General features: G+C 49.3%; 3 protein-coding genes across 3 annotated transcripts in view; 1 reads left to right on the top strand and 2 right to left on the bottom strand.

Moving 5' to 3' along the window:
• Positions 1-6,030, bottom strand: part of LOC310701652 (tripartite motif-containing protein 10-like) — a 55,547-nt gene extending 49,517 nt beyond the window's left edge. Inside the window, exon 1 of the mRNA XM_083492881.1 lies at positions 6,002-6,030. The gene's annotated coding sequence lies outside the window, so the exon portion shown is untranslated. The remainder of the gene's footprint in view (positions 1-6,001) is intronic.
• The window catches only part of LOC310701289 (uncharacterized protein), a 229,835-nt gene that overhangs the window by 167,398 nt on the left and 43,492 nt on the right, over positions 1-18,945 (bottom strand). The window lies entirely within an intron of this gene.
• Positions 6,103-18,511, top strand: LOC310701469 (uncharacterized protein). The gene is made up of 4 exons (XM_083492388.1): positions 6,103-6,244; positions 8,764-9,961; positions 11,452-11,707; positions 14,421-18,511. The coding sequence occupies exons 2-4, from the start codon at positions 9,164-9,166 to the stop codon at positions 15,101-15,103; spliced, it is 1,737 nt and encodes a 578-aa protein (XP_083348514.1). The 5' UTR covers positions 6,103-6,244; positions 8,764-9,163; the 3' UTR covers positions 15,104-18,511.

Here is an 18,945-nt window from a genome sequence, read left to right as displayed (position 1 = left end):
AACCAGAGATTGGCCGAGATTGGCCTGTTTCCCCGCCTAACTGCTGCTGAGTGAGCTACATCTCTGCTCCCCCCCCTATAATAACACAACCAGAGATTGGCGCGTTCTACCTCCCCCCCCCAACTGCTGCGGCATCTCTGTCCACACCCGCCCGCCTTGTTAAAATAACACCCATTTCCTCTCCCTCTTGGCCCCTCTTTCCTGCAGACTGGACACCTGCCCATAAAAGTTGGCGCGGGGGGGGGGGGAGGCAAGTATTATTCAAGTTTACCTGATCCAGCTTTTTTTTTAAAAAAATCATATTTAAGTTTTGCAAAACCCTCTTTTCCTATATGAAAGCTCCCCTTTTGCAAAGAGAAATATGAAACCCACGTGTTTCTGCTTCGCCCCTTTTCTGCAGGGGAAAAAGGACAGGGGGCTATTCCAGGTGCTGCCAAGGGCGAGGCTGATCGGGTTCAGTTCAGGAGTGGACTGACCTTCCAGGCAGGAGTCGCTGCCAGCTCGTCGTGAAGGAGAGGAAGTGGGCTGAGTCGCTTTTGTTTGGGGTGTTGTTTCTCTCCTCCACCGTTTCCTTCCTCCCTCCCAGTCCGGAGATAAGAGGGAGAGAAAGGCGGTTCCCTGCCGAGAAAAGCTGCGGGTTTCTCTCCATACCAAGTTGTTGACCGTGAAAAGATGGAGTCGGGCGAGATGGGCCTTTGCTCTGACCCGCCAGGGCTCTTCTCGGGCTCTTGCATTGAAAGGGGCTCAGGCTGTCTCCATTCATGCTCGCATTTCATCCAAAGAAACTTTCTCTACGGAGAACGCGCTCACTTCCGTGCAAATGCGAAGGAAAAAAGCAGGTGTAAAAGACGTTCTTGTTCAACTTGTTTGATCAGGAGTAGCTGCTCTTCGTTGGAGCGGCCTTCCTGAAAATTAACTACGAACCCCCAAATTTGGGATCCCCTCCAAATCTGTGCCAAAGTTTTGCAAGGAGAGCCTCGCGTTTTGCAGCTGAGTAAATGAAACACAGGTTCGTAGTTAACACTCCGAAATCCAAGTGTCCAAATCACTTCGAACCAGGGCCGAGTAGTTTTGCAAGGAAAACCCAGTGGGGCGGGAATGAAATGCAGTGGCCTTGTGAACGGGATCGTTTCACGCTGCAACATTACCACTGTAATTGAAACACGGGGCTTTTTAAAACAAGTTTGGGGCAGGGAGGACAAGTACGTAGTCACAGAATGGTGACGATTGTGGAGGGAGGACAGAAAGCCAGTGGGGCGGGAATGAAGTGCAGTGGCCTGGTGAACGGGATCGTTCACGTTGCAACATTCTGTTGCAGGTGCCCATGATAACAGGTGCATTATCAGAAAGCAGATTGTGCGGGCTGGGACGGAAACAGGGAAGAGAGGGGTGTGCGATGGTGCATTTTGAGAAAAGGGTATGGCTGGCTGCAACCTTGAGCAGCGGCACCCTCCCGGCACTGCAACACTTTGCTGCCGATCCCCCGCTTGCTCTCCCAGGCGCAGGCAGCGCTGCGAGGTCTCTCCGGCGCCTTCCCGTGCGCGCGTCCCACCGTCAGGCGGCTCTGCTCCGACGCTTCGCCGAGGCTCCGCTCTTCCCTCTTCGCGTCTCCGCCGGGCGCCTCGGCGGCGGTGGGCAAAGCTTCCTGGAGCAGCCGCGGCGAGATCCGGTCAGCGGCGTCTATGGAGATGGAGAGCTGGGGATCCCGGGCGCCGGGGCTGCAGCCCGCCTAGGCGGAGGGAGGCCGGCCGAGTCCCCAGGAGGAGCGCGCTCCGGAGAGGCCGCTTGCGCAAAGGGGGAGCCAGCAGCGCGGGCGGGATTCTCCCGTTGCGATTCCTCCCTTCCTGTATTGGTCTCTACAGCCACAGCAGTATAACCTCATGATATTGACTTAAGCGGCAAAGGCTCACTCCTCCATTGTCTCCCAAGACAGATGGGTGCCAGCTTCGAATATAAATTCACCCACATTCACCCAGAGTCGGAGCTCTCAGCAATCATCCCACTCCAACACAAAATGCAAACACTCCCAGGATATATACATATTCCTTTTATTATGTAATTGTGATTATATCTCAGCATAGTGCTCTCTGGGAACTCATGCAATCCCAGTTTCAAGGCCTTTTGTGACTCCAAAAGATTGCAGTGGTCCTAACTTCTTCATTTCTTACCAGTCCATGTCCAATTGCTTCCTGCTGAAATGGCAATAATGGGGAAATATTCTGGAAATATTGCAAATAGCTACTGAAGCTCAGTGGATGTGTGGATAGTCCAGCATCAATCCATGACTAAGGCACTATGATTGCATCAATGACCCGTCACAATACACACCCACAAAAAGTTGAGGGGCTCCTCAACAGCCTGCAATGGAGTTTTTGGAGCTTTTCTTTAATACTGGTTCTTTTTTTTACTGCCATATACCTCCCAAATAACCAAAAATTGAAATCCATAAAATACAAATAAAATTGATTGAAAACAATACAAAAGCTGTCCTTCCCCCCCCAAAAAAACTCTTGTAAAACCATAAAAACAGCCTAAGATCATGAACAATTAACAGAGCACCAAAAACCATCAAGAGAGAAAACAACATATTTCTAAAGATTAAAGTACAGTACAGTGGTACCTCGGGTTACAAATGCTTTGGGTTACAAATGCTTCAGCTACAGATTCCGCTAATCTGGAAGTAGTACCTCGGGTTAAGAACTTTGCTTCAGGATGAGAACAGAAATATCGCGGTGGCAGCGGGAGGCCCCATTAGCTAAAGCGGTACCTCAGGTTAACAGTTTCAGGTGAAGTACGGACCTACGAAACGAATTAAGTTCGTATCCAGAGGTACCACTGTATATCAAACCAGTTACTAAAATTCAGGGGTTGGGGGAGATCCTGCTAATTCCGAAAAAAACACCACTCATTAGAGGTGTATCCCATAACCAAGGTGGGGACCACAGCGAAGTCTCCATGTGCCTTCCATAGGGCACACATAGCCATGTTGCTGGACTACAACTCCCATCATCTCTGACTCCTGACCATGCTGGTAGGGGCTGATGGGAGTTGTAGTCCAACATCATCCAGGACACCCTATCGGCTACCCCTGATACACAGAATCCAATTGTTAATAGAAAAGATTTATGAAGCAATCCCAAAAACAATTAGCCAGAGGCTTCGCTGAATTCAGAGATACTTATGTCTGGGGAAGTGTAGAGGTGGTGAGGATAAATTTGCATGGGGGTGGGGGGTGGGGTTAAGTTGGCGCATCACAGATATTCTTTGCATTTCCTTCCTACCCGAGGTCCACAAGGCAATGAGCTTTAGTTGCAAAAGTGGGAAGGGATTATTTTCTAGGAATACGGGTGTATTTTAACAGTTGGTAAGCTTGTCACGCTGGCCACGTGACCCGGAAGTGTCTAGAGTGAGATGAGCGTACAACCCTAGAGTCTGTCAAGACTGGCCCGTACGCAGTGGCGTAGCATGGGTTGTCAGCACCCGGGGCAAGGCAAGTAATTTGCGCCCCCTAACCCGTGGATTTGCGCCCCCTAACCCTAACCCCCAGATGTTGCGCCCGGTGCGGCCGGCCCCCCTGCACCCCCCACACTACGCCACTGCCCGTACAGGCAGGGGTACCTTTACTTTAAGCAATGAAAAGCGGGTCAAAGATAGCGGAGGCTGAACCCTTTTGATGAACAAATTGTTAATTGACACGGTTAAAGTATTATGGTCTGTTAAGGACTCAGGGGAAATTGTGGGAAAGGGAAGGAAAGAGACAATCCCGGGTTTTGTTCCCTTTCTTATTTCTGCTGATTGTGGCTCCTCTCAAAAGGTCTCTGCAAAGAGGTCAAAACTGGCAAATGTTTTCATCTCTGATTCTGGTGTGGAGAGAAACTTCAACTGGGCTTATGAGGCAGATTTAGTCTCCCCAGGAGATCCTGAGGGGGGCTTTTTCTCCCTGCAGTCAAATGTGAGGGAGGAGGGTCTCTCCAGAGAATGAGTCTTCTGAGAATGTGTAGAGTTTGGCTCCTGAGTCAGCATCAGAGAAAGACAGATTTCTCAACTGTCTCTATACGGGACAAGAAGCTACAGTTAGAACTGGATATGGAACAACTGATTGGTTCAAAATTGGGAAAGAGGTACAAGAAGGCTGTATTGTCTCCCTGCTTATTTAATTTATATGCAGAATACATCATGCGAAAGGCTGGGCTGGATGAATCCCAAGCTGGAATTAAGATTGCCGGAAGAAATATCAACAACCTCAGATATGCAGATGACACAACCTTGATGGCAGAAAGTGAGGAGGAATTAAAGAACCTTTTAATGATGGTGAAAGAGGAGAGCACAAAATATGGTCTGAAGTTCAACATCAAAAAAACTAAGATCATGGCCACTGGTCCCATCACCTCCTGGCAAATAGAAGGGGAAGAAATGGAGGCAGTGAGAGATTTTACTTTCTTGGATTCCATGATCACTGCAGATGGTGAGAGCAGCCACAAAATTAAAAGACGCCTGCTTCTGGGGAGAAAAGCAATGACAAACCTAGACAGCATCTTAAAAAGCAGAGACATCACTTTGCCAGCAAAGTGATGTATGGAAGTGAGAGCTGGACCATACAGAAGGCTGATCGCCAAAGAATTGATGCTTTTGAATTATGGTGCTGGAGGAGACTCTTGAGAGTCCCATGGACTGCAAGAAGATCAAACCTATCCATTCTGAAGAAAATCAGCCCTGAGTGCTCACTGGAAGGACAGATCGTGAAGCTGAGGCTCCAATACTTTGGCCACCTCATGGTAAGGGAACACTCCCTGGAAAAGACCCTGATGTTGGAAAGATGGAGGGCACAAGGAGAAGGGGACGGCAGAGGACAAAATGGTTGGACAGTGTTCTCGAAGCTACCAGCATGAGTTTGACCAAACTGCGGGAGGCAGTGGAAGACAGGAGTGCCTGGTGTGCTCTGGTCCATGGAGTCACAAAGAGTCGGACACAACTAAACAACAACTCCTCTCACTATAACTTATTTTCTTATTAAATTATTTTCCCCCTATGGTTATGTTTTGTTTTTTACATCAAACTAATAAATGACAAAAGAATTAATGGCTAATTGCCTGAGATGGAAAGTGGGCATTAGAGACCTGTTATGAATAACATAATTTTTAGACAGTACTTTGCAGCAGTCTCCAAGTGCATTATCCAATAGACGGGCTTTCCCACCAATAAGTGTGGGTGGGCAGGAAATAAAGGCAGTCTTACTGTCTTAAATTCTAAAATTACTTCCTTCATCCTCCAGGCAGGAGATTCTATGCATTTAACCAATGCAGGGTGCTCTGTCACATGTGTTTCCTTGATTGAAAGCATCCCAAACAGCAGATCTACTGCCCTTATTTGCATTTTATAATCAATAACTAGATTTCTATCCATGACAACAGTGTTTCCGAAGCCTCTGAGCAATGAGGCTTATTTCTTACAGAGGTGCACTGCAGTGGACATGCAGAACAGGATCTCAAGCGATTTCAGGGTTCCACCATGTAAAGCAATCCTTGTTGTTTTGATTTATTGAACACTTTTCACCTTAAGGTCTCTGGGCAGGTCACAATCTTTTTTTAAAAAAAAAAAAATAGAAATGGGCAAGGGGAGAATTACAACCACAGGATTGGGGTAGGTTCTAAATATCATTACAGTATAATAATAATCATCATCATTATTATTCCCTGACTTTTTCCCTGATGAGACTCAAGGTGGCTCATAGATAAAACAGAAACAGCTAAAAACATGTGGGGCGGGGGGGGAACAACCCTAAAAAGCAATTAAACATTGCAAATAAAAGATCTGTTAAAACATACAGATAATTACCATTAAAACATCACAGCACCAGCCCTTTCCTTAAAAACAGTTCGGAAAAGCCTGTTGGGACAATAAAGTCCCAACTTTGAAGGGGAACAAGCTTATTTATATAAATAAATAAGGCCCTGACTATGCACAACAAAGCCTTTGGCCCTTGAGAAATCCACTCACTCACAGATCGCAGCGAAAGACACCGCTCTCTCCTTTTTTCCTTCGCTTCCCGTCTGAAGGGTTAAAACGAGCGGCGCCCCCTGCGCCTAGACAAACCCGGAAGTGCGAGGTCGGGCGAGTTTCCTCTTCCTGTGCTTTCCTCTTGGCTTGGGTGGGAAGCAGCAGCAGCAGCCTCCTCTCGGGCTGCATCTAAAACTCGGGCGCCTGGGGGGCTGCGGGAGGTTCCGGAGTCTGCAGCCGGCGAGAGGTGTGTCGAGATGATCTGCGGGGCGGGGTGGGGGAGGGTGGAAAGAGGGAGGAGATGAGCAGGGGAGGGGGGGAGAGCGAGGGATGGAGGAGACAGGGGGAGGGGGCAAGCATGTAGCCCCCCGCAAAGAGACAGCTCCCCACCCCCCTCAAAACACTTTTCACCCAGATCAAGTGGGGCAGGAGGGGCTCTGTGCTGCTTCTCCACCCAATTCAAGAGCAGAGCCGGGAGGGGATGGATGTGGGGGGAGTGAAGACACTGCAAGGACGGGGGGGGGGGACGACAGAGAGAGAATGACATAATCCTGGGAACAAAGGAAGGGCACCACCACTGCCCAATTTTTAAACTGGGTTTTTGCTTGCGTTTTCTTTGCCCTCCTCGTCCCTCTTTCCTTTCTTCGCATCACCTGTCAGTTGCATAGAAAGTGTTAGAGATGCCACATAAACAATTACAGTGGTACCTCGGCTCAAGTACTTAATTTGTTCCAGAGGTCCGTACTTAACCTGAAACTGTTCTTAACCTGAAGCACCACTTTAGCTAATGGGGCCTCCCGCTGCTGAGGCGCTGCCGCAGCACGATTTATGTTCTCATCCTGAAGCAAAGTTCTTAACCCAAGGTACTATTTATGGGTTAGCAGAGTCTGTAATCTGAAGCGTATGTAACCTGAAGCATATGTAACCCGAGGTACCACTGTACTGTATGTGATTATGTTCAGCGGATGGGGGCCAAGAGCCGTGCAGCTGCAGGCAGGGTTTGTGTGGCTCTAAGGGAGCTGTCCAGCACTCCTGTCAAACCGCTGCAGCCCCCTACCCCAACCCCTGCTTGCATGTATCAAAACATTGAAAGGAGGTTGGGGCCCTCAGCCAGAGAATAAGCAGGAAGATTCACCGACACCTGGCAGCTCTTTGCTAGGTTTTTTTTACAGAAAGTTGGTCTGCAGATTTCGCTCCCTCTCACCTCAGGCTTCTGTCTCTCCGCTCACACCCCTTGACACTTCCTTCAGTCCCCATATGTTATCCAAGGAGCACAGCTGAGTGGTGGGACATCTGCTCTGCCTCCAGAAGGCCCTGGGTTCAGTCCCTGGGATCTAAGAATATACAAACATAAGGAGGGCTCTGCTGGATCAGGTCAGTGGCCCATCTAGTTCAGCATCCTAGTCTCACTGTGGCTGGCCATGCTGGTGGAGAAACCTGCGATGAACAGGACCTGGACACAGAAGCCCCCTCCCCATCTTCCTGTGGTTTCCAGCAACTGGTATTCAGATGCATTATTGCCTCTGACTGGAGGAAAACCATATCGGGGGGGGGGGGGAGACTCCTGCCTGAAACCCTGGAGACCTGCTTCTGTGTAAGGCAACTTCCTGCGTTCCCGCATAATCCAGCGTGTTGGCCCTTGCCCTCCATGCATGCCATCTGCTTCCTGCCACAGTCCTCTTGTGTTCATTCACACAATCTTTGAGCACACCTTTTTCCTGCCGCCTCTCGTTCCACTTCCTTGCGGACGGCCTCTGTGTCTGTCCTGATTTATGACTCCCAGCTGTGCAGAAAGTGTGTTTCATGGGCTGTGAAGGTGAAGACAGTTCCCCACCTCACCCAGAAATGTGGAACACTTCTCTGGACTTGGCAGAGCTGGGTGCTGGCAACTGGAATCCTTGGGTGGTTTGCAGGGCCCATGCTGCCTGGTCTAACCCCCACCCCCGCCTTTAATTCCCCCCCCTGGTGCAACATTCATGAACTTTGGAGCAAATAACTCTATTGCTATTGTAGCTAGACTGGCCTTCAGGTCTGTCTCCAATCCCTGATCGAAGTGTTGGGTGCGACTTCTTAGAGCCCTAAACAGCTTAGGACAAGGATTCCTGGAGGATGGGATCCTGCCACCTGACCATTCCTATTAACTTGAGCCCAAACAGTGGAGGTTCACCCAGCATCAGAGACACAGTTGTACAGAACACGGGAACAACCATCTCTTTCAAATTACAGAGTTACTCATTTAGTCCCTACATAGCGGAATGGCATCATCTGTGAGTCTGCCTGCTGTGTTTCTGGTTGAGTCACTGCTCTGGGCTTGCAGTCAGGCCTTCTGTGAGGATTCATACTGGAGAAAGCGGCCTTCCTACAGTAAGAGTTGTTGTTGTTTAGTCGTTTAGTTGTGTCCGACTCTTCGTGACCCCATGGACTAGAGCACACCAGGCGCTCCTGTCTTTCACTGCCTCCCGCTGTTTGGTCAAACTCATGCTGGTAGCTTCAAGAACACTGTCCAACCATCTCGTCCTCTGCCGTCCCCTTCTCCTTGTGCCCTCCATCTTTCCCAACATCAGGGTCTTTTCCAGGGGGTCTTCTCTTCTTATGAGGTGGCCAAAGTATTGGAGCCTCAGCTTCAGGATCTGTCCTTCCAGTGAGCACTCAGGGTTGATTTCCTTAAGAATGGATAGGTTTGATCTTCTTGCAGTCCATGGGACTCTCAAGAGTCTCCTCCAGCACCATAATTCAAAAGCATCTTTATTCCCCTTCCTCCTGCAGGTGCAGAGCACAAGAAGGCATTTCCTACTCCTGTATCTTGCCCTGAAAACCCTGCTTGGATTGGGTCATTCACCTTGCGACACTAACAGAACAGCATACTCCTCCTGCCAGATGATTTCCCATCTCTGCTGTGGACTTAAGCTTCCATTTGGCGGCTAGTTTTACCAGAAAACCTGCTCTGAGGAATTGGGGGTGGGCAGGCACCCCCACCCACCCCGAACAGGAGCCTGCTGACAAGCCCCCTTCTCCCTGCAAGTCTGTCAGCTCCCTTCCTTTACCTCTACTTTTGCCTTTGGGGAGAGGGAAGAGGGTATCCCTCGGGTGGCCAGATTTGGCCCACAAGCCTTGCCTTGCCGACCTCCGACGCGAGACAGGAATTTCCCTTGTGGGTTGGCACAATATGGCTACGGGGAGAGGGGAAACGGCTGCCCTCCACCTGCAGTTCCAGGGTGCTCCAGAACCAGGAATGCAGCCAGCGATGAAAATGGAGGCGCAAGACCCATCTGGTCACGAACTAGGGGGAGGGGCAGCTTCCCGCTTCCTTCCGGTTGGCTCCATGCGAGAGTTTTTGGCAGGCGAAGCTCCTCAGCATGTGAAGCAGGAGCCAGACGAGAGTTTGCAGCAGCACTGGGAGGCCCAGAGGCAGGAGTTCCCCAAGGCAGTGCCCTATCCCCAGCCAGGGTGGCGGAACCCACCACTGCACAAGCCCTTGCAGTGGGACACCAATTCATTCCAGACCTCCTATGAGGCAGCTGCCAACCCGAGCCAGTGGCCCCCCGGAGGGTGGGTAGCCCAGAGCCTTCCGGGCCTCAACCGGGAGGCCCAGCCAGTCTACGGCGGCTCAGGGCACCGAGAGCGAAGGGGCTATGGGAGTGTGAAGGAGGAAACCCCTGGTGATGACACGGTCAGCATGGAGGTGCGGCGCCAGCGCTTCCGACGCCATCGCTACCAGGAGGCCGAGGGGCCCCGGGAAGTCTGCCGGCAGCTGCAGGAGCTCTGCCACCAGTGGCTGAGGCCCGAGAGGCACAGCAAGGAGCAGATCCTGGAGGCCGTGGTCGTGGAGCAGTTCCTGACAGTCCTGCCCCAGGAAATCCAGAACTGGGTCCGGGAGCACAGCCCAGAAACCTGCGCCCAAGCCGTTGCCTTATCGGAAGACTTCCTGATGAGGCAGCGAGAAGCCCAGAGAAAAGAACAGCAGGTAATTATTATTATTTTTAAGTGTCTCTAATAAAATGGGGGCGGGGAAAGAAGAGACAACTTATTTCCCAAACCCCATCCTGTGAAAACAAAACGCTAGACCAGAAGGAAATCCTGGAGGAATGCACAGACTGTACACTCGTTGAAGATTACATAGGAATAGTGTATGTTCAGTTTCTGTACACTGGTTGTACACTCACTGAACGTAATGTGTGAATAGCCCTAACAGACTGAAAACTTTGTGTGTGTTTGTATGGTTGTGAAATCATGTAAGAAACAGGACCACCTTTAATGAAAGCATTTAGGAAAACCATTAAGTGTGTGTGTGTGTGTATACTGCTGATGACAGCTGTGGAGCCTCCATGCTCAGACGAAGTGTACCTTTGAATACTAGTTGCTGGGGGATGGAAAACAGTGGTGAGTTCTTTCATCAGAGGTTTCCAAAAGTTTGTTTGCTCCTTTGGGGAACAGGAATCCAAACTAGAAATACCTTTTGTCCAATTCAACAGGGCGGAATGTCTCACCAAAGTTATTGTCAATTTATTTATTCATTTATTTGTACCCTGCCTTTTCCCCTGAAGGGGGTTCAAGGCAGCTAACAGATAAAAACAAGAACCGCTAAAAGCATAAAAAAATCCATCCACTATGGCGGCCCGTGTTTTGTTAGCCCAAAAATGGAAAACAGGTGAGGTCCCAACTAAAAAAGAATGGCAACTTAAAGTGATAGAATATGCGCAGCTTGCAGATTTAACATATAGAATAAGAGAACAAGAAGAACATTATGTTTAAAGAAGATCGGAAAATGTTTATTGAATATATAGGGAGAAATTGTGTACATTTGAAAACATTGGCAGCATTGAGATAAATTCAACAGTGTAAATAAGTTTTGACGGGTGTGATATTGGAATACTGAATGGTTTAGTTCATGTAAAATATGCAGGGATTTGCAGTATGCAAAATGAACCATGGAAAGAGAAGAAGGAAAGTCATTGATATTTTAAGGTTGTTTAAATGAATATTCTAAAATGTAAAACAGAAATATTTAATAAAAATTATACACAGCCGTACCTTGGTTCTCGAACGCTTTGGTACTCGTACATTTTGGCTCCTGAACACTGCAAACCCAGAAGTAAGTGTCCCGGTTTGCAAATGTTTTTCGGAAGCCGAACGTCCAATGTGGCTTCCACTTCACTGCAGGAAGCTCCTGCAGCCAATCGGAAGCCGCATCTTGGTTTTCGAACGGTTTCAGGAGTCGTACAGACTCCCGGAACGGATTAAGTTTGAGAACCAAGGTACGACTGTATATAAAAAGAGAAAAACGCATCACTAAAATACAATTTGACATTGGTAGAATTAAAACTATAAACATGTATGTAATGTTGGTCTGGTCTGGTCTGGTTTGAATGGAGAGTCGTTTTGCGGCACAGAGTTTCTTCCAAGCAGTATTGCCAGTCCCTCCCTGGCCTGGTCTTTCCTCTTTGCTCTTTCCAGGCTCTATGGACGTTTGATGAGGTGGTGGTGAACACCCCCATGCCGCAGCAGTACCCCTCTGTGGCGCAACAGGTACACTACCCCACAGTGGCGCTGCCAATGCAGTACCCGCCCCTGGCCCAGCCGGTGGCGTTTCCTGCCATCGGACCGCAGGCTCCAAATCCTATTGTGCCGGAGAGAGCACCGCCCAATGCCGGGAGAACGCTGATCTGCCGGGAACCTGTGCCTGAAGGAGGCAGGAGTCTCAGGCCGTATGGTAAGGATTCTCTGAGGCAGCTACACCGGAGTTAATTTTGAACACTTTGTGGGAGCCCAGTCTAAGGCGTCTCTGGTCCTTCAAGGTCTATGGCAGGGGTCTGCAACCTTTAAGACAAAAAGAGCCACTTGGACCCGTTTCCGAAGAAAAAACAACAACTGGGAGCCGCAAAACCATTGCGACATTTAAAACAAATATATCTCCGGAGCCATGATCTGACAGCGGGCGGGAAGGTGACGTCGGGACAGTGCGTGACTAACGCACGCACCGCCCCCATGCGACGTCACTGCCAGTACAGCGCCTGCCACAGTGAGGAGTGTCGGGGCGCACAATGCGCCTCCTCCCCTCGCTAGTATCCGCCCCGGAGCCGCAGCAAAGATGTAAAAGAGCCACATGCGGCTCCGGAGCCGCAGGTTGCAGACCCCTGGTCTATGGCATGAATCAGACCTCTGTCTCTGGAGAAGGGGGGAGTCTACAGGTTGTTGGATCTGTTTTGAGCATAAGAAGATCTCTGCTGGATCAAGTCCAGCCTCCTCTTCTCACAGTGGCCAACCAGATGCCTGCAGGAACCCTTCCAGGTGGGACCTGAACACAACAGCACTCTGCTTCCTGGGGTTTCCAGCATTCAGAAGCATGCTGCTTCCGATTGTGAACGCTAGTAGCCATTGATAGCTTTTCCCTCCTTGATTGGGTATTGCAGCGTTCACACAGGGTCCCCGGACGTTTAACGGTCTATTGATCCCTGTGCCGCCACTGTGCTCGCTTCCCCGCTGCCACCAACCCGTTACTCTCAGGTAAAACACTGAGTCCAGACAGTTCTTAAAATCGAACCAAATAAACAAGTTCATTTTATAAACATTAACAAGTTGATGGTTTCTCAGATAAAATTCCTGTCAGTATCTTAACTTTAGTTTCTTCACTGGCCTATACCTTCCTAATAACTTCTGACTGAGTATCTCATCTGTTTGACTTGACTCCTCTTAACAAATTCTCTCTCTCACACATCAGACTAGCCCAAGCCACAGACTTATCCTCTGTCTCTTCTAACTCCAGACTGTCTTCTCAACCACCCTAACTCTAACTCCAACTCCTCCCCTTGGGTTCCCATTGGTTAGTCATTTTACAATTAGTTAACCCTTTCCTTATGAACCCAGTATGATGTCACACACCTAGGAGGGCAAACGCCACATGTATAATCCTCCTTTAAAGACATTTAAGTTGGGGGCCTTCACTGCCTCCTGGAGGACTAAGATCCCTAGTTCTATGCACTATGTGAAGTACTTGAATCCCCCAAATCAACTTTTTCAACAAACTTGTGTCCTGTCACCTCTTGTCTTTTTTAGCTGCAAACTTTGGTCATAGACAGCATAAACCTGGAGCTCCTCTCTCACTTGGCATAACTATACAACTGTCTATATCGGGCATAGGCCACCTTCGGCCCTCCATATGTTTTGGCCTACAACTCCCATGATCCCTAGCTAGCAGGACCAGTGGTCAGGGATGATGGGAATTGTAGTCCAAAACATCGGGAGGGCCGAAGGTTGCCTATGCCTGGTCTATATTTGCTGTAATTCCAATTCAAGCTTTTGAAGCATGATATGTCTATTTTTTGTACCCACCTTATTTCTTTCAGTTGTTTTAAACTGTTTTAGTATTGTGTCTTATTTGCCCTGGGACCTTAGAGTGAAGGGACTAAAACAACAACAGCAGTGATAATAATGTGTGGTCTGGAGTTTTGGGGCTAGGAGGGGGGACTGGTGGAATCCTGCTTTTGTGTCAGTTCAGGTGGGCAAAACAAAAAATCCATGTTGCTCAAGTTAACAGCCGCAGTCGGTATCAAGAGAAGTGTCCCACACTACAAGGGAAAAGAGAACAGGAGGTAAAGCCAAGAGAAGCAGGCTCTGGCAGAGGAACTCCTCCTGAATTTGCCGCCAAAATCTCTGAATGGATGAGGACCTGGGATACAGAGAGCTTTTATATTGCAGCTCCCAGTTAGAAGGCCAGATTAGGAACCAATCCAGAGATTCCTGCAAAGAAAGGCAGGTATGGTGCTTTTGAGGCCTACACTTCTTTTTCTCAACGGTCTGGGCCTATTTTGCATTGTTGTTAAGAGAATGGTGCCTTCGTGGGGCGGGGAGCCAGAGGCATAGTGGCTTAGGTGTTGTACACCTGAAGGAGCATCTCCACCCTCATTGCTCAGCCTGGACAGAGGTCCAGCTCCGAGGGCCTTCTGCCAGTTCCCTCACTGCGAGAAGTGAAGCTACACAGGGGTGTCCAAACTTTTTTCAAAGAAGGCCAGATTTGATGAAGTGAACATGCGTGAGGGCCAACCAAGGGGCCGACCAAGGGGCCGACCAAAGTTGTTGACAAATTGTTGAGGTTTTTCCCCCCCTGGTTTTTACTCCAGGAAATAAACTGCCACATGGGCCGGATTAAACCGACCAGTGGGCCAGATTAGGCCCCCAAAATGGACTTTGGACATGCCTTCTCAGTAGTGGCTCCCGTCCTGTAGAACACCCTCCCATCAGATGTCAAGGAAATAAACAACTATCTGACTTTTAGAAGACATTTGAAGGCAGCCCTGTTTAGGGAACTTTTTAATGTTTGATCTTTTATCGTGTTTTTAATGTTTTTTTTACTATTATTATTATTAAACACGTGTCCCAAACAGAGAATCTACTTTGTGTTTTTGTGTGTCCCCCAACCTATGCAGGCCCCATTCAAGAATTCCGGAGGCCCCTCACGAACGCAGAGCGCATGCGGAACCGGCGGATGCGGAACCGGAAGCAGCGCCTTGAGACCAGCATGCAGCTGGTGGAGTCGGCTTCGAGGGCCCCTTCCATGCTTTTGGACGCCATGCGCGGCTTGCACCGCCAGGACCTGAAGGCCTTTGACAGGGCCAGGCAAGAGGAGAGGCAGCACAGGAAGCAGGAGAGGCGCCAGGACAGGGCCACGGCCCAGCTGATGGTCAACGCCATTGAGCGCTCCCACAACGACCTGGGCGAGTTTCTGGGGAGGCAAACGGCCACCATGGCAGCCATCGCGGCAGTGTTCGCCGGCCAGAGGTCTCCGTCGCAAGGAGCGTCCCTTGGGTACAGCTCGTACCAGGGGAACAGCAACCCACCTTGGGGCCCGCCGGAAGCTGGGACCCCTCTACCGCCCGGTCACGTGCCCGGCATGCCTTCAGAGCCCGTGGCAGGCCCAGCCGTTCCGTGCCCGGTGCCTCCTCTGGCCACCCCAGGCGGCATTTGCAACCCCATCCCAGAACCCCCTCCTACAGACGGACCACGGGAGGATGCCGCTCCAGACTCGCCCACGCCATCCACTTCTGACACCGCGTCGCGTACGCTAGACACGCGGCCGAGCAGAGGGATGAAAAGGAAGATGTGGGAATGACAAAACTACCCTCTTGTAGTTTTCATTTGGATTTTGATGGGGTTTTCTCAATGGGCAGGGCTGCCAGAACCCTGCTCTTTTCCCATCCACCTCCCACTTACCCTGGTTTTAACAGGACAGCCCATCTATCTATGCAAAAAAAAAAAAAAAAAGGCAAAAAGCTGCATGGTCAGGTTGCATACTGGTAGCCAGTGAGAGCTGTAGGGTTCAGAGCCTGTGCCATTCCAACAGATCAAGAGGTGAGTTTTGATCCAGGAGACCTGGGTGAGCGGACCAGTGGACCCGTTGAGGCAAGTCGAATCTGCCTTTCTGTAAAATGGGAATAACCAGTCTACCTCGCAAAAGTGGTTGCGGAGGGGTGCTTTGCAAATGCAAGAGCCCCATAAACACATGCAACGTTGAATTGGTTGTACTTAGCAAGTCAATCTCTATTGCTTAGAGATTTTTTAAAAATTTTAAGAGGTGGAGAAATACTATTAAATATTAAAATAATAATTTAAAGGAGGGCCAAGGGCAAGAGCTGTTCCAGTGAAGCAGTGTCTTGTGCCAAAGCCTTCAAAGTGGCCCAGTCGATACAGCAATTTCTTATCAGCGTTTTATTTATTATATGATATTTATTATAAAATGTTTTTAATACGCCTATACTAGCTGTCCGTAGTGGCTAATCAAGCCACAAAGTTACAACAGTATTTATTATGAAATGATGTACCCGTAATTCAAAAAGAGAGTATTTTAAACCAGAAGCCAACAAAAGATTTTAAAAAGAGATCAGTGCAGCAGAGAAGAACATTGTACAATCTCTACTGGGCTTGTCATCGGTGCTATCCCATGAGGAAAGTCAGCATTATACCCATTTTACAGATGGGAAAAACTGAGGCTGAGCATCAGTAGTGAGGTGTTTTTTGTTTGTTCCAAGCTCTAATACTTTAATTGTCATCGTGAAAAGCGACACGCTGGGTGGAGCCGCTACACCAGCTTCCCTACAAGGTGGGTTGCTGCTGCTTACTGGGAGGTGGAGAGAAAGAAGGCAAAGAAGTTGATGTGCTGCAAATGTACCAGTGGAGCCCATTGGGGGCTTCTGCCGGTGCTTTTGCACCACACTGACCTCTCCACCTAACTTTTAACTGACCCCCCTGCTTGAGCTGCAGCCATTAGCTCAGGGCTGGGGGAACTTTTGGACCTCCCCCCAGATGTGGCTAGACTAGGGCTCCTCCACTGTCTTCCGAGACGGACGGATGCCAATCAACAACAGCTTCCAGCACCCAGGCCAGTTTCCCCTCCTTTTTTTGCAATTCTAGATTCATGCGCAGCTCGGTTTTTCCCAAGCCAGGCTGGCTTCCTCACTGAAATGTACCGAAGATGTCAAAATCAGCCTTTCCTTCACCAGAAGCAGCAACAGCTTTTTTGAGACAATCTGCCTTTTAAGAACCCGGGAGGTCCCGTCCCCCCCCCCCCGCCAAGACTGGCACTTGGGACATGGCATTTGGGAGCCCTCCTGGACCACGCCGTTCAGTTTTGATGGATTTTTAAAAAATAAGTACTGTTTTTAAATGAACTCTGTTAACCTGTCCAGCTTGCAAACCGTGTATTTATTTGTAAATGTCTTCCGAGCTTTTTAAGTGGGAAGGAATAAAGGAATGGTGCGGCGGAGAGTTGGGGCAAGCTTTGAGGGTGGGATCGCCGGGGTTGGGTTGGGTTTGGCAAAAGATTAAGAGCAGGAGTAGGAAACCTGAAGGCCTCTGGATGTTACTGGACTCCAGCCCCCATCATCTTTGAGCATAGGTTGTGCTGCCAGGGGCTGATGGGAACTGGAGTCCAGCAACACCTGGTACCCCATCTCCAAAGCTGTTTTCCATTTGCGCTAAAAGCCACAAATCTTTTCAGCTTCAAAATGCAGAGAGGGGGAGTCAGACAGTGAAAACAGTCCACAGGCATGAGTTCTCTCCACGTCAGAACACCCATGAGCTGTTGGGTGAAAACAAAAATTATACATCAGGTCTGGACCTCCTGATGATGTTGGACTCCAACTCCCATCATCCCTGAGCAATCGGCACGCTGCCTGGGGCTGATGGGAGTTGGAGTCCAGAAGCACCTGGACTCCAGCCCTGTTACGCATCCTAATGACACTCTATGTTTACCTTTGAAGCTTAGCAGGAAGTAACGCCAGACAAGGTTGGATAAGAGACCAGTTATCAGCCAGATCATTCCCAGCCATGCTGAACCCAGAAGGAGTCTATCACTTGGAGCAGAGGGGTTGCAGCTGGTTTTTGCTCCCCTTAAAGACTACAAGAGCTGTGCCACTTCAGACTGCTTGTGTAACAATATGCTCCTCCATGCACACGCATGCACACACACACACACAAAACGTCCCTGCATGTAGAGAAATAGCTGGTGAGAAGAAAAGGCCTCCAGCCTAAATTCCCGCCCCCCAAAAAAGATGCTAGTTTTTCATGTTTACCATCCTCCTTCAACCTGATGCCCTCCTGATGATGCCCAGATCTCCAGGCTAGGGAAGATTTATTTATAACAATATTTGTATACTGTAGTTCCGTTAAAAAACAAACAAACTACAACAATTATCTTTATGCAATAAACAAAACTCCCACACACAGAAATTAAAAAAGTTTCGATTCCCAGCTAACTATTACTGAAAATGTATGATGGAGATAGAGGAAATGGTGGCCTGAAGTTGCTACGGGCCCAATTCCCACCGTTGGGTTGGGGCTGGCTGGGGCTGATGATATCTGGAGGTCCACAGGTTCCCTGATCCTGCTGAAGATGCGTAGCCCAGACACAGGCTTTCCCTCCTCAGCAAGAACCCAGCCTTTCCCCTCAAAAAGAGCAGCTGGTGAGGCCCACCAGCATAGGCCATGCCTTGCTGTGTGCAAATCTGCCAATTGCTAATGCCTAGAGCATTTCCCATAATCCCCTGCAGTGGTTACCTGTCAGGCACTCAGGGTCTCCTTAGCTGTCCTCTCAGTGACGGGCAATTTGTTTTGCCCGTTCAGAGCAGGGGTGGGGAATCTCTGGCCCTCTTCCTGTTGCTGGGCTCCAGTTCCCATAAGCCCCAGCCAGCATGGCCAATGGGCAGAGATCACAGACCAATAAGGTCTGGAGTACCACAGGTCCCCCATCCCCGATTCAGGAGAAAGCAACTTCCAAAGGGTCTCTGTATCTATATTAGGATTTATCCAAAGCAACAGAGTTACTTCTGGGCTATTTGACTTCTCTCCCCCCCCCCATCCACTCCCCTCTTTGAAAAACAAAAGTGTCATTAATGCAGCATTGTCAGTCTCCAAAGATGCCCAGGGTCATTTTAGCAGGCTTTCCAATTGGGGTTTCTCAGATGAATTCCACCTCCTCCCCGTCACAAGTTTTGAAACTATTCAATAAAGTTTGTAATTTTTCTGTGTGGTCTTGCTTTATCTTGTTCAGCCCTCTTCTCTCCCTACCAAAAAAAACCCCTTGATGGTGGCACTTTCAACATCGCATCAATTCTAAACAGAACCTCATCCCCAGGAACTCCCTCGCTAGTCAATTAATTGGGAAACCTTTCTCTGGGTGTGAGGGATGCATTCTTCCATGGGTGATCAGTTGGGGCATGCAAGCTAATGCTGGGTGCTGGCAGAACCAGAAGGCCACCCCCCTCTCTGCCAGCCCTTTCTCTGGCCTTCCCCTGCTCGCTCTAGCTCTCTCACTCACACACAAACACATCCCCTTTTCTCCTCATAATTGCCTTTCAATGTGAAAAAAGGACCTGCTTAATTTCCCCCTAGGAAATAAAAAAGCAGGAAAAGTGCATCAAAGGGTTTGTGTGTTAAATCAGGAGTCGTTGAGGACCC

This window comes from Podarcis liolepis (assembly GCF_965112155.1).
Source record: "Podarcis liolepis genome assembly, chromosome: 2".
NCBI lineage: Eukaryota > Metazoa > Chordata > Lepidosauria > Squamata > Lacertidae > Podarcis > Podarcis liolepis.
This window is presented reverse-complemented; position numbering and strand designations above follow the sequence as displayed.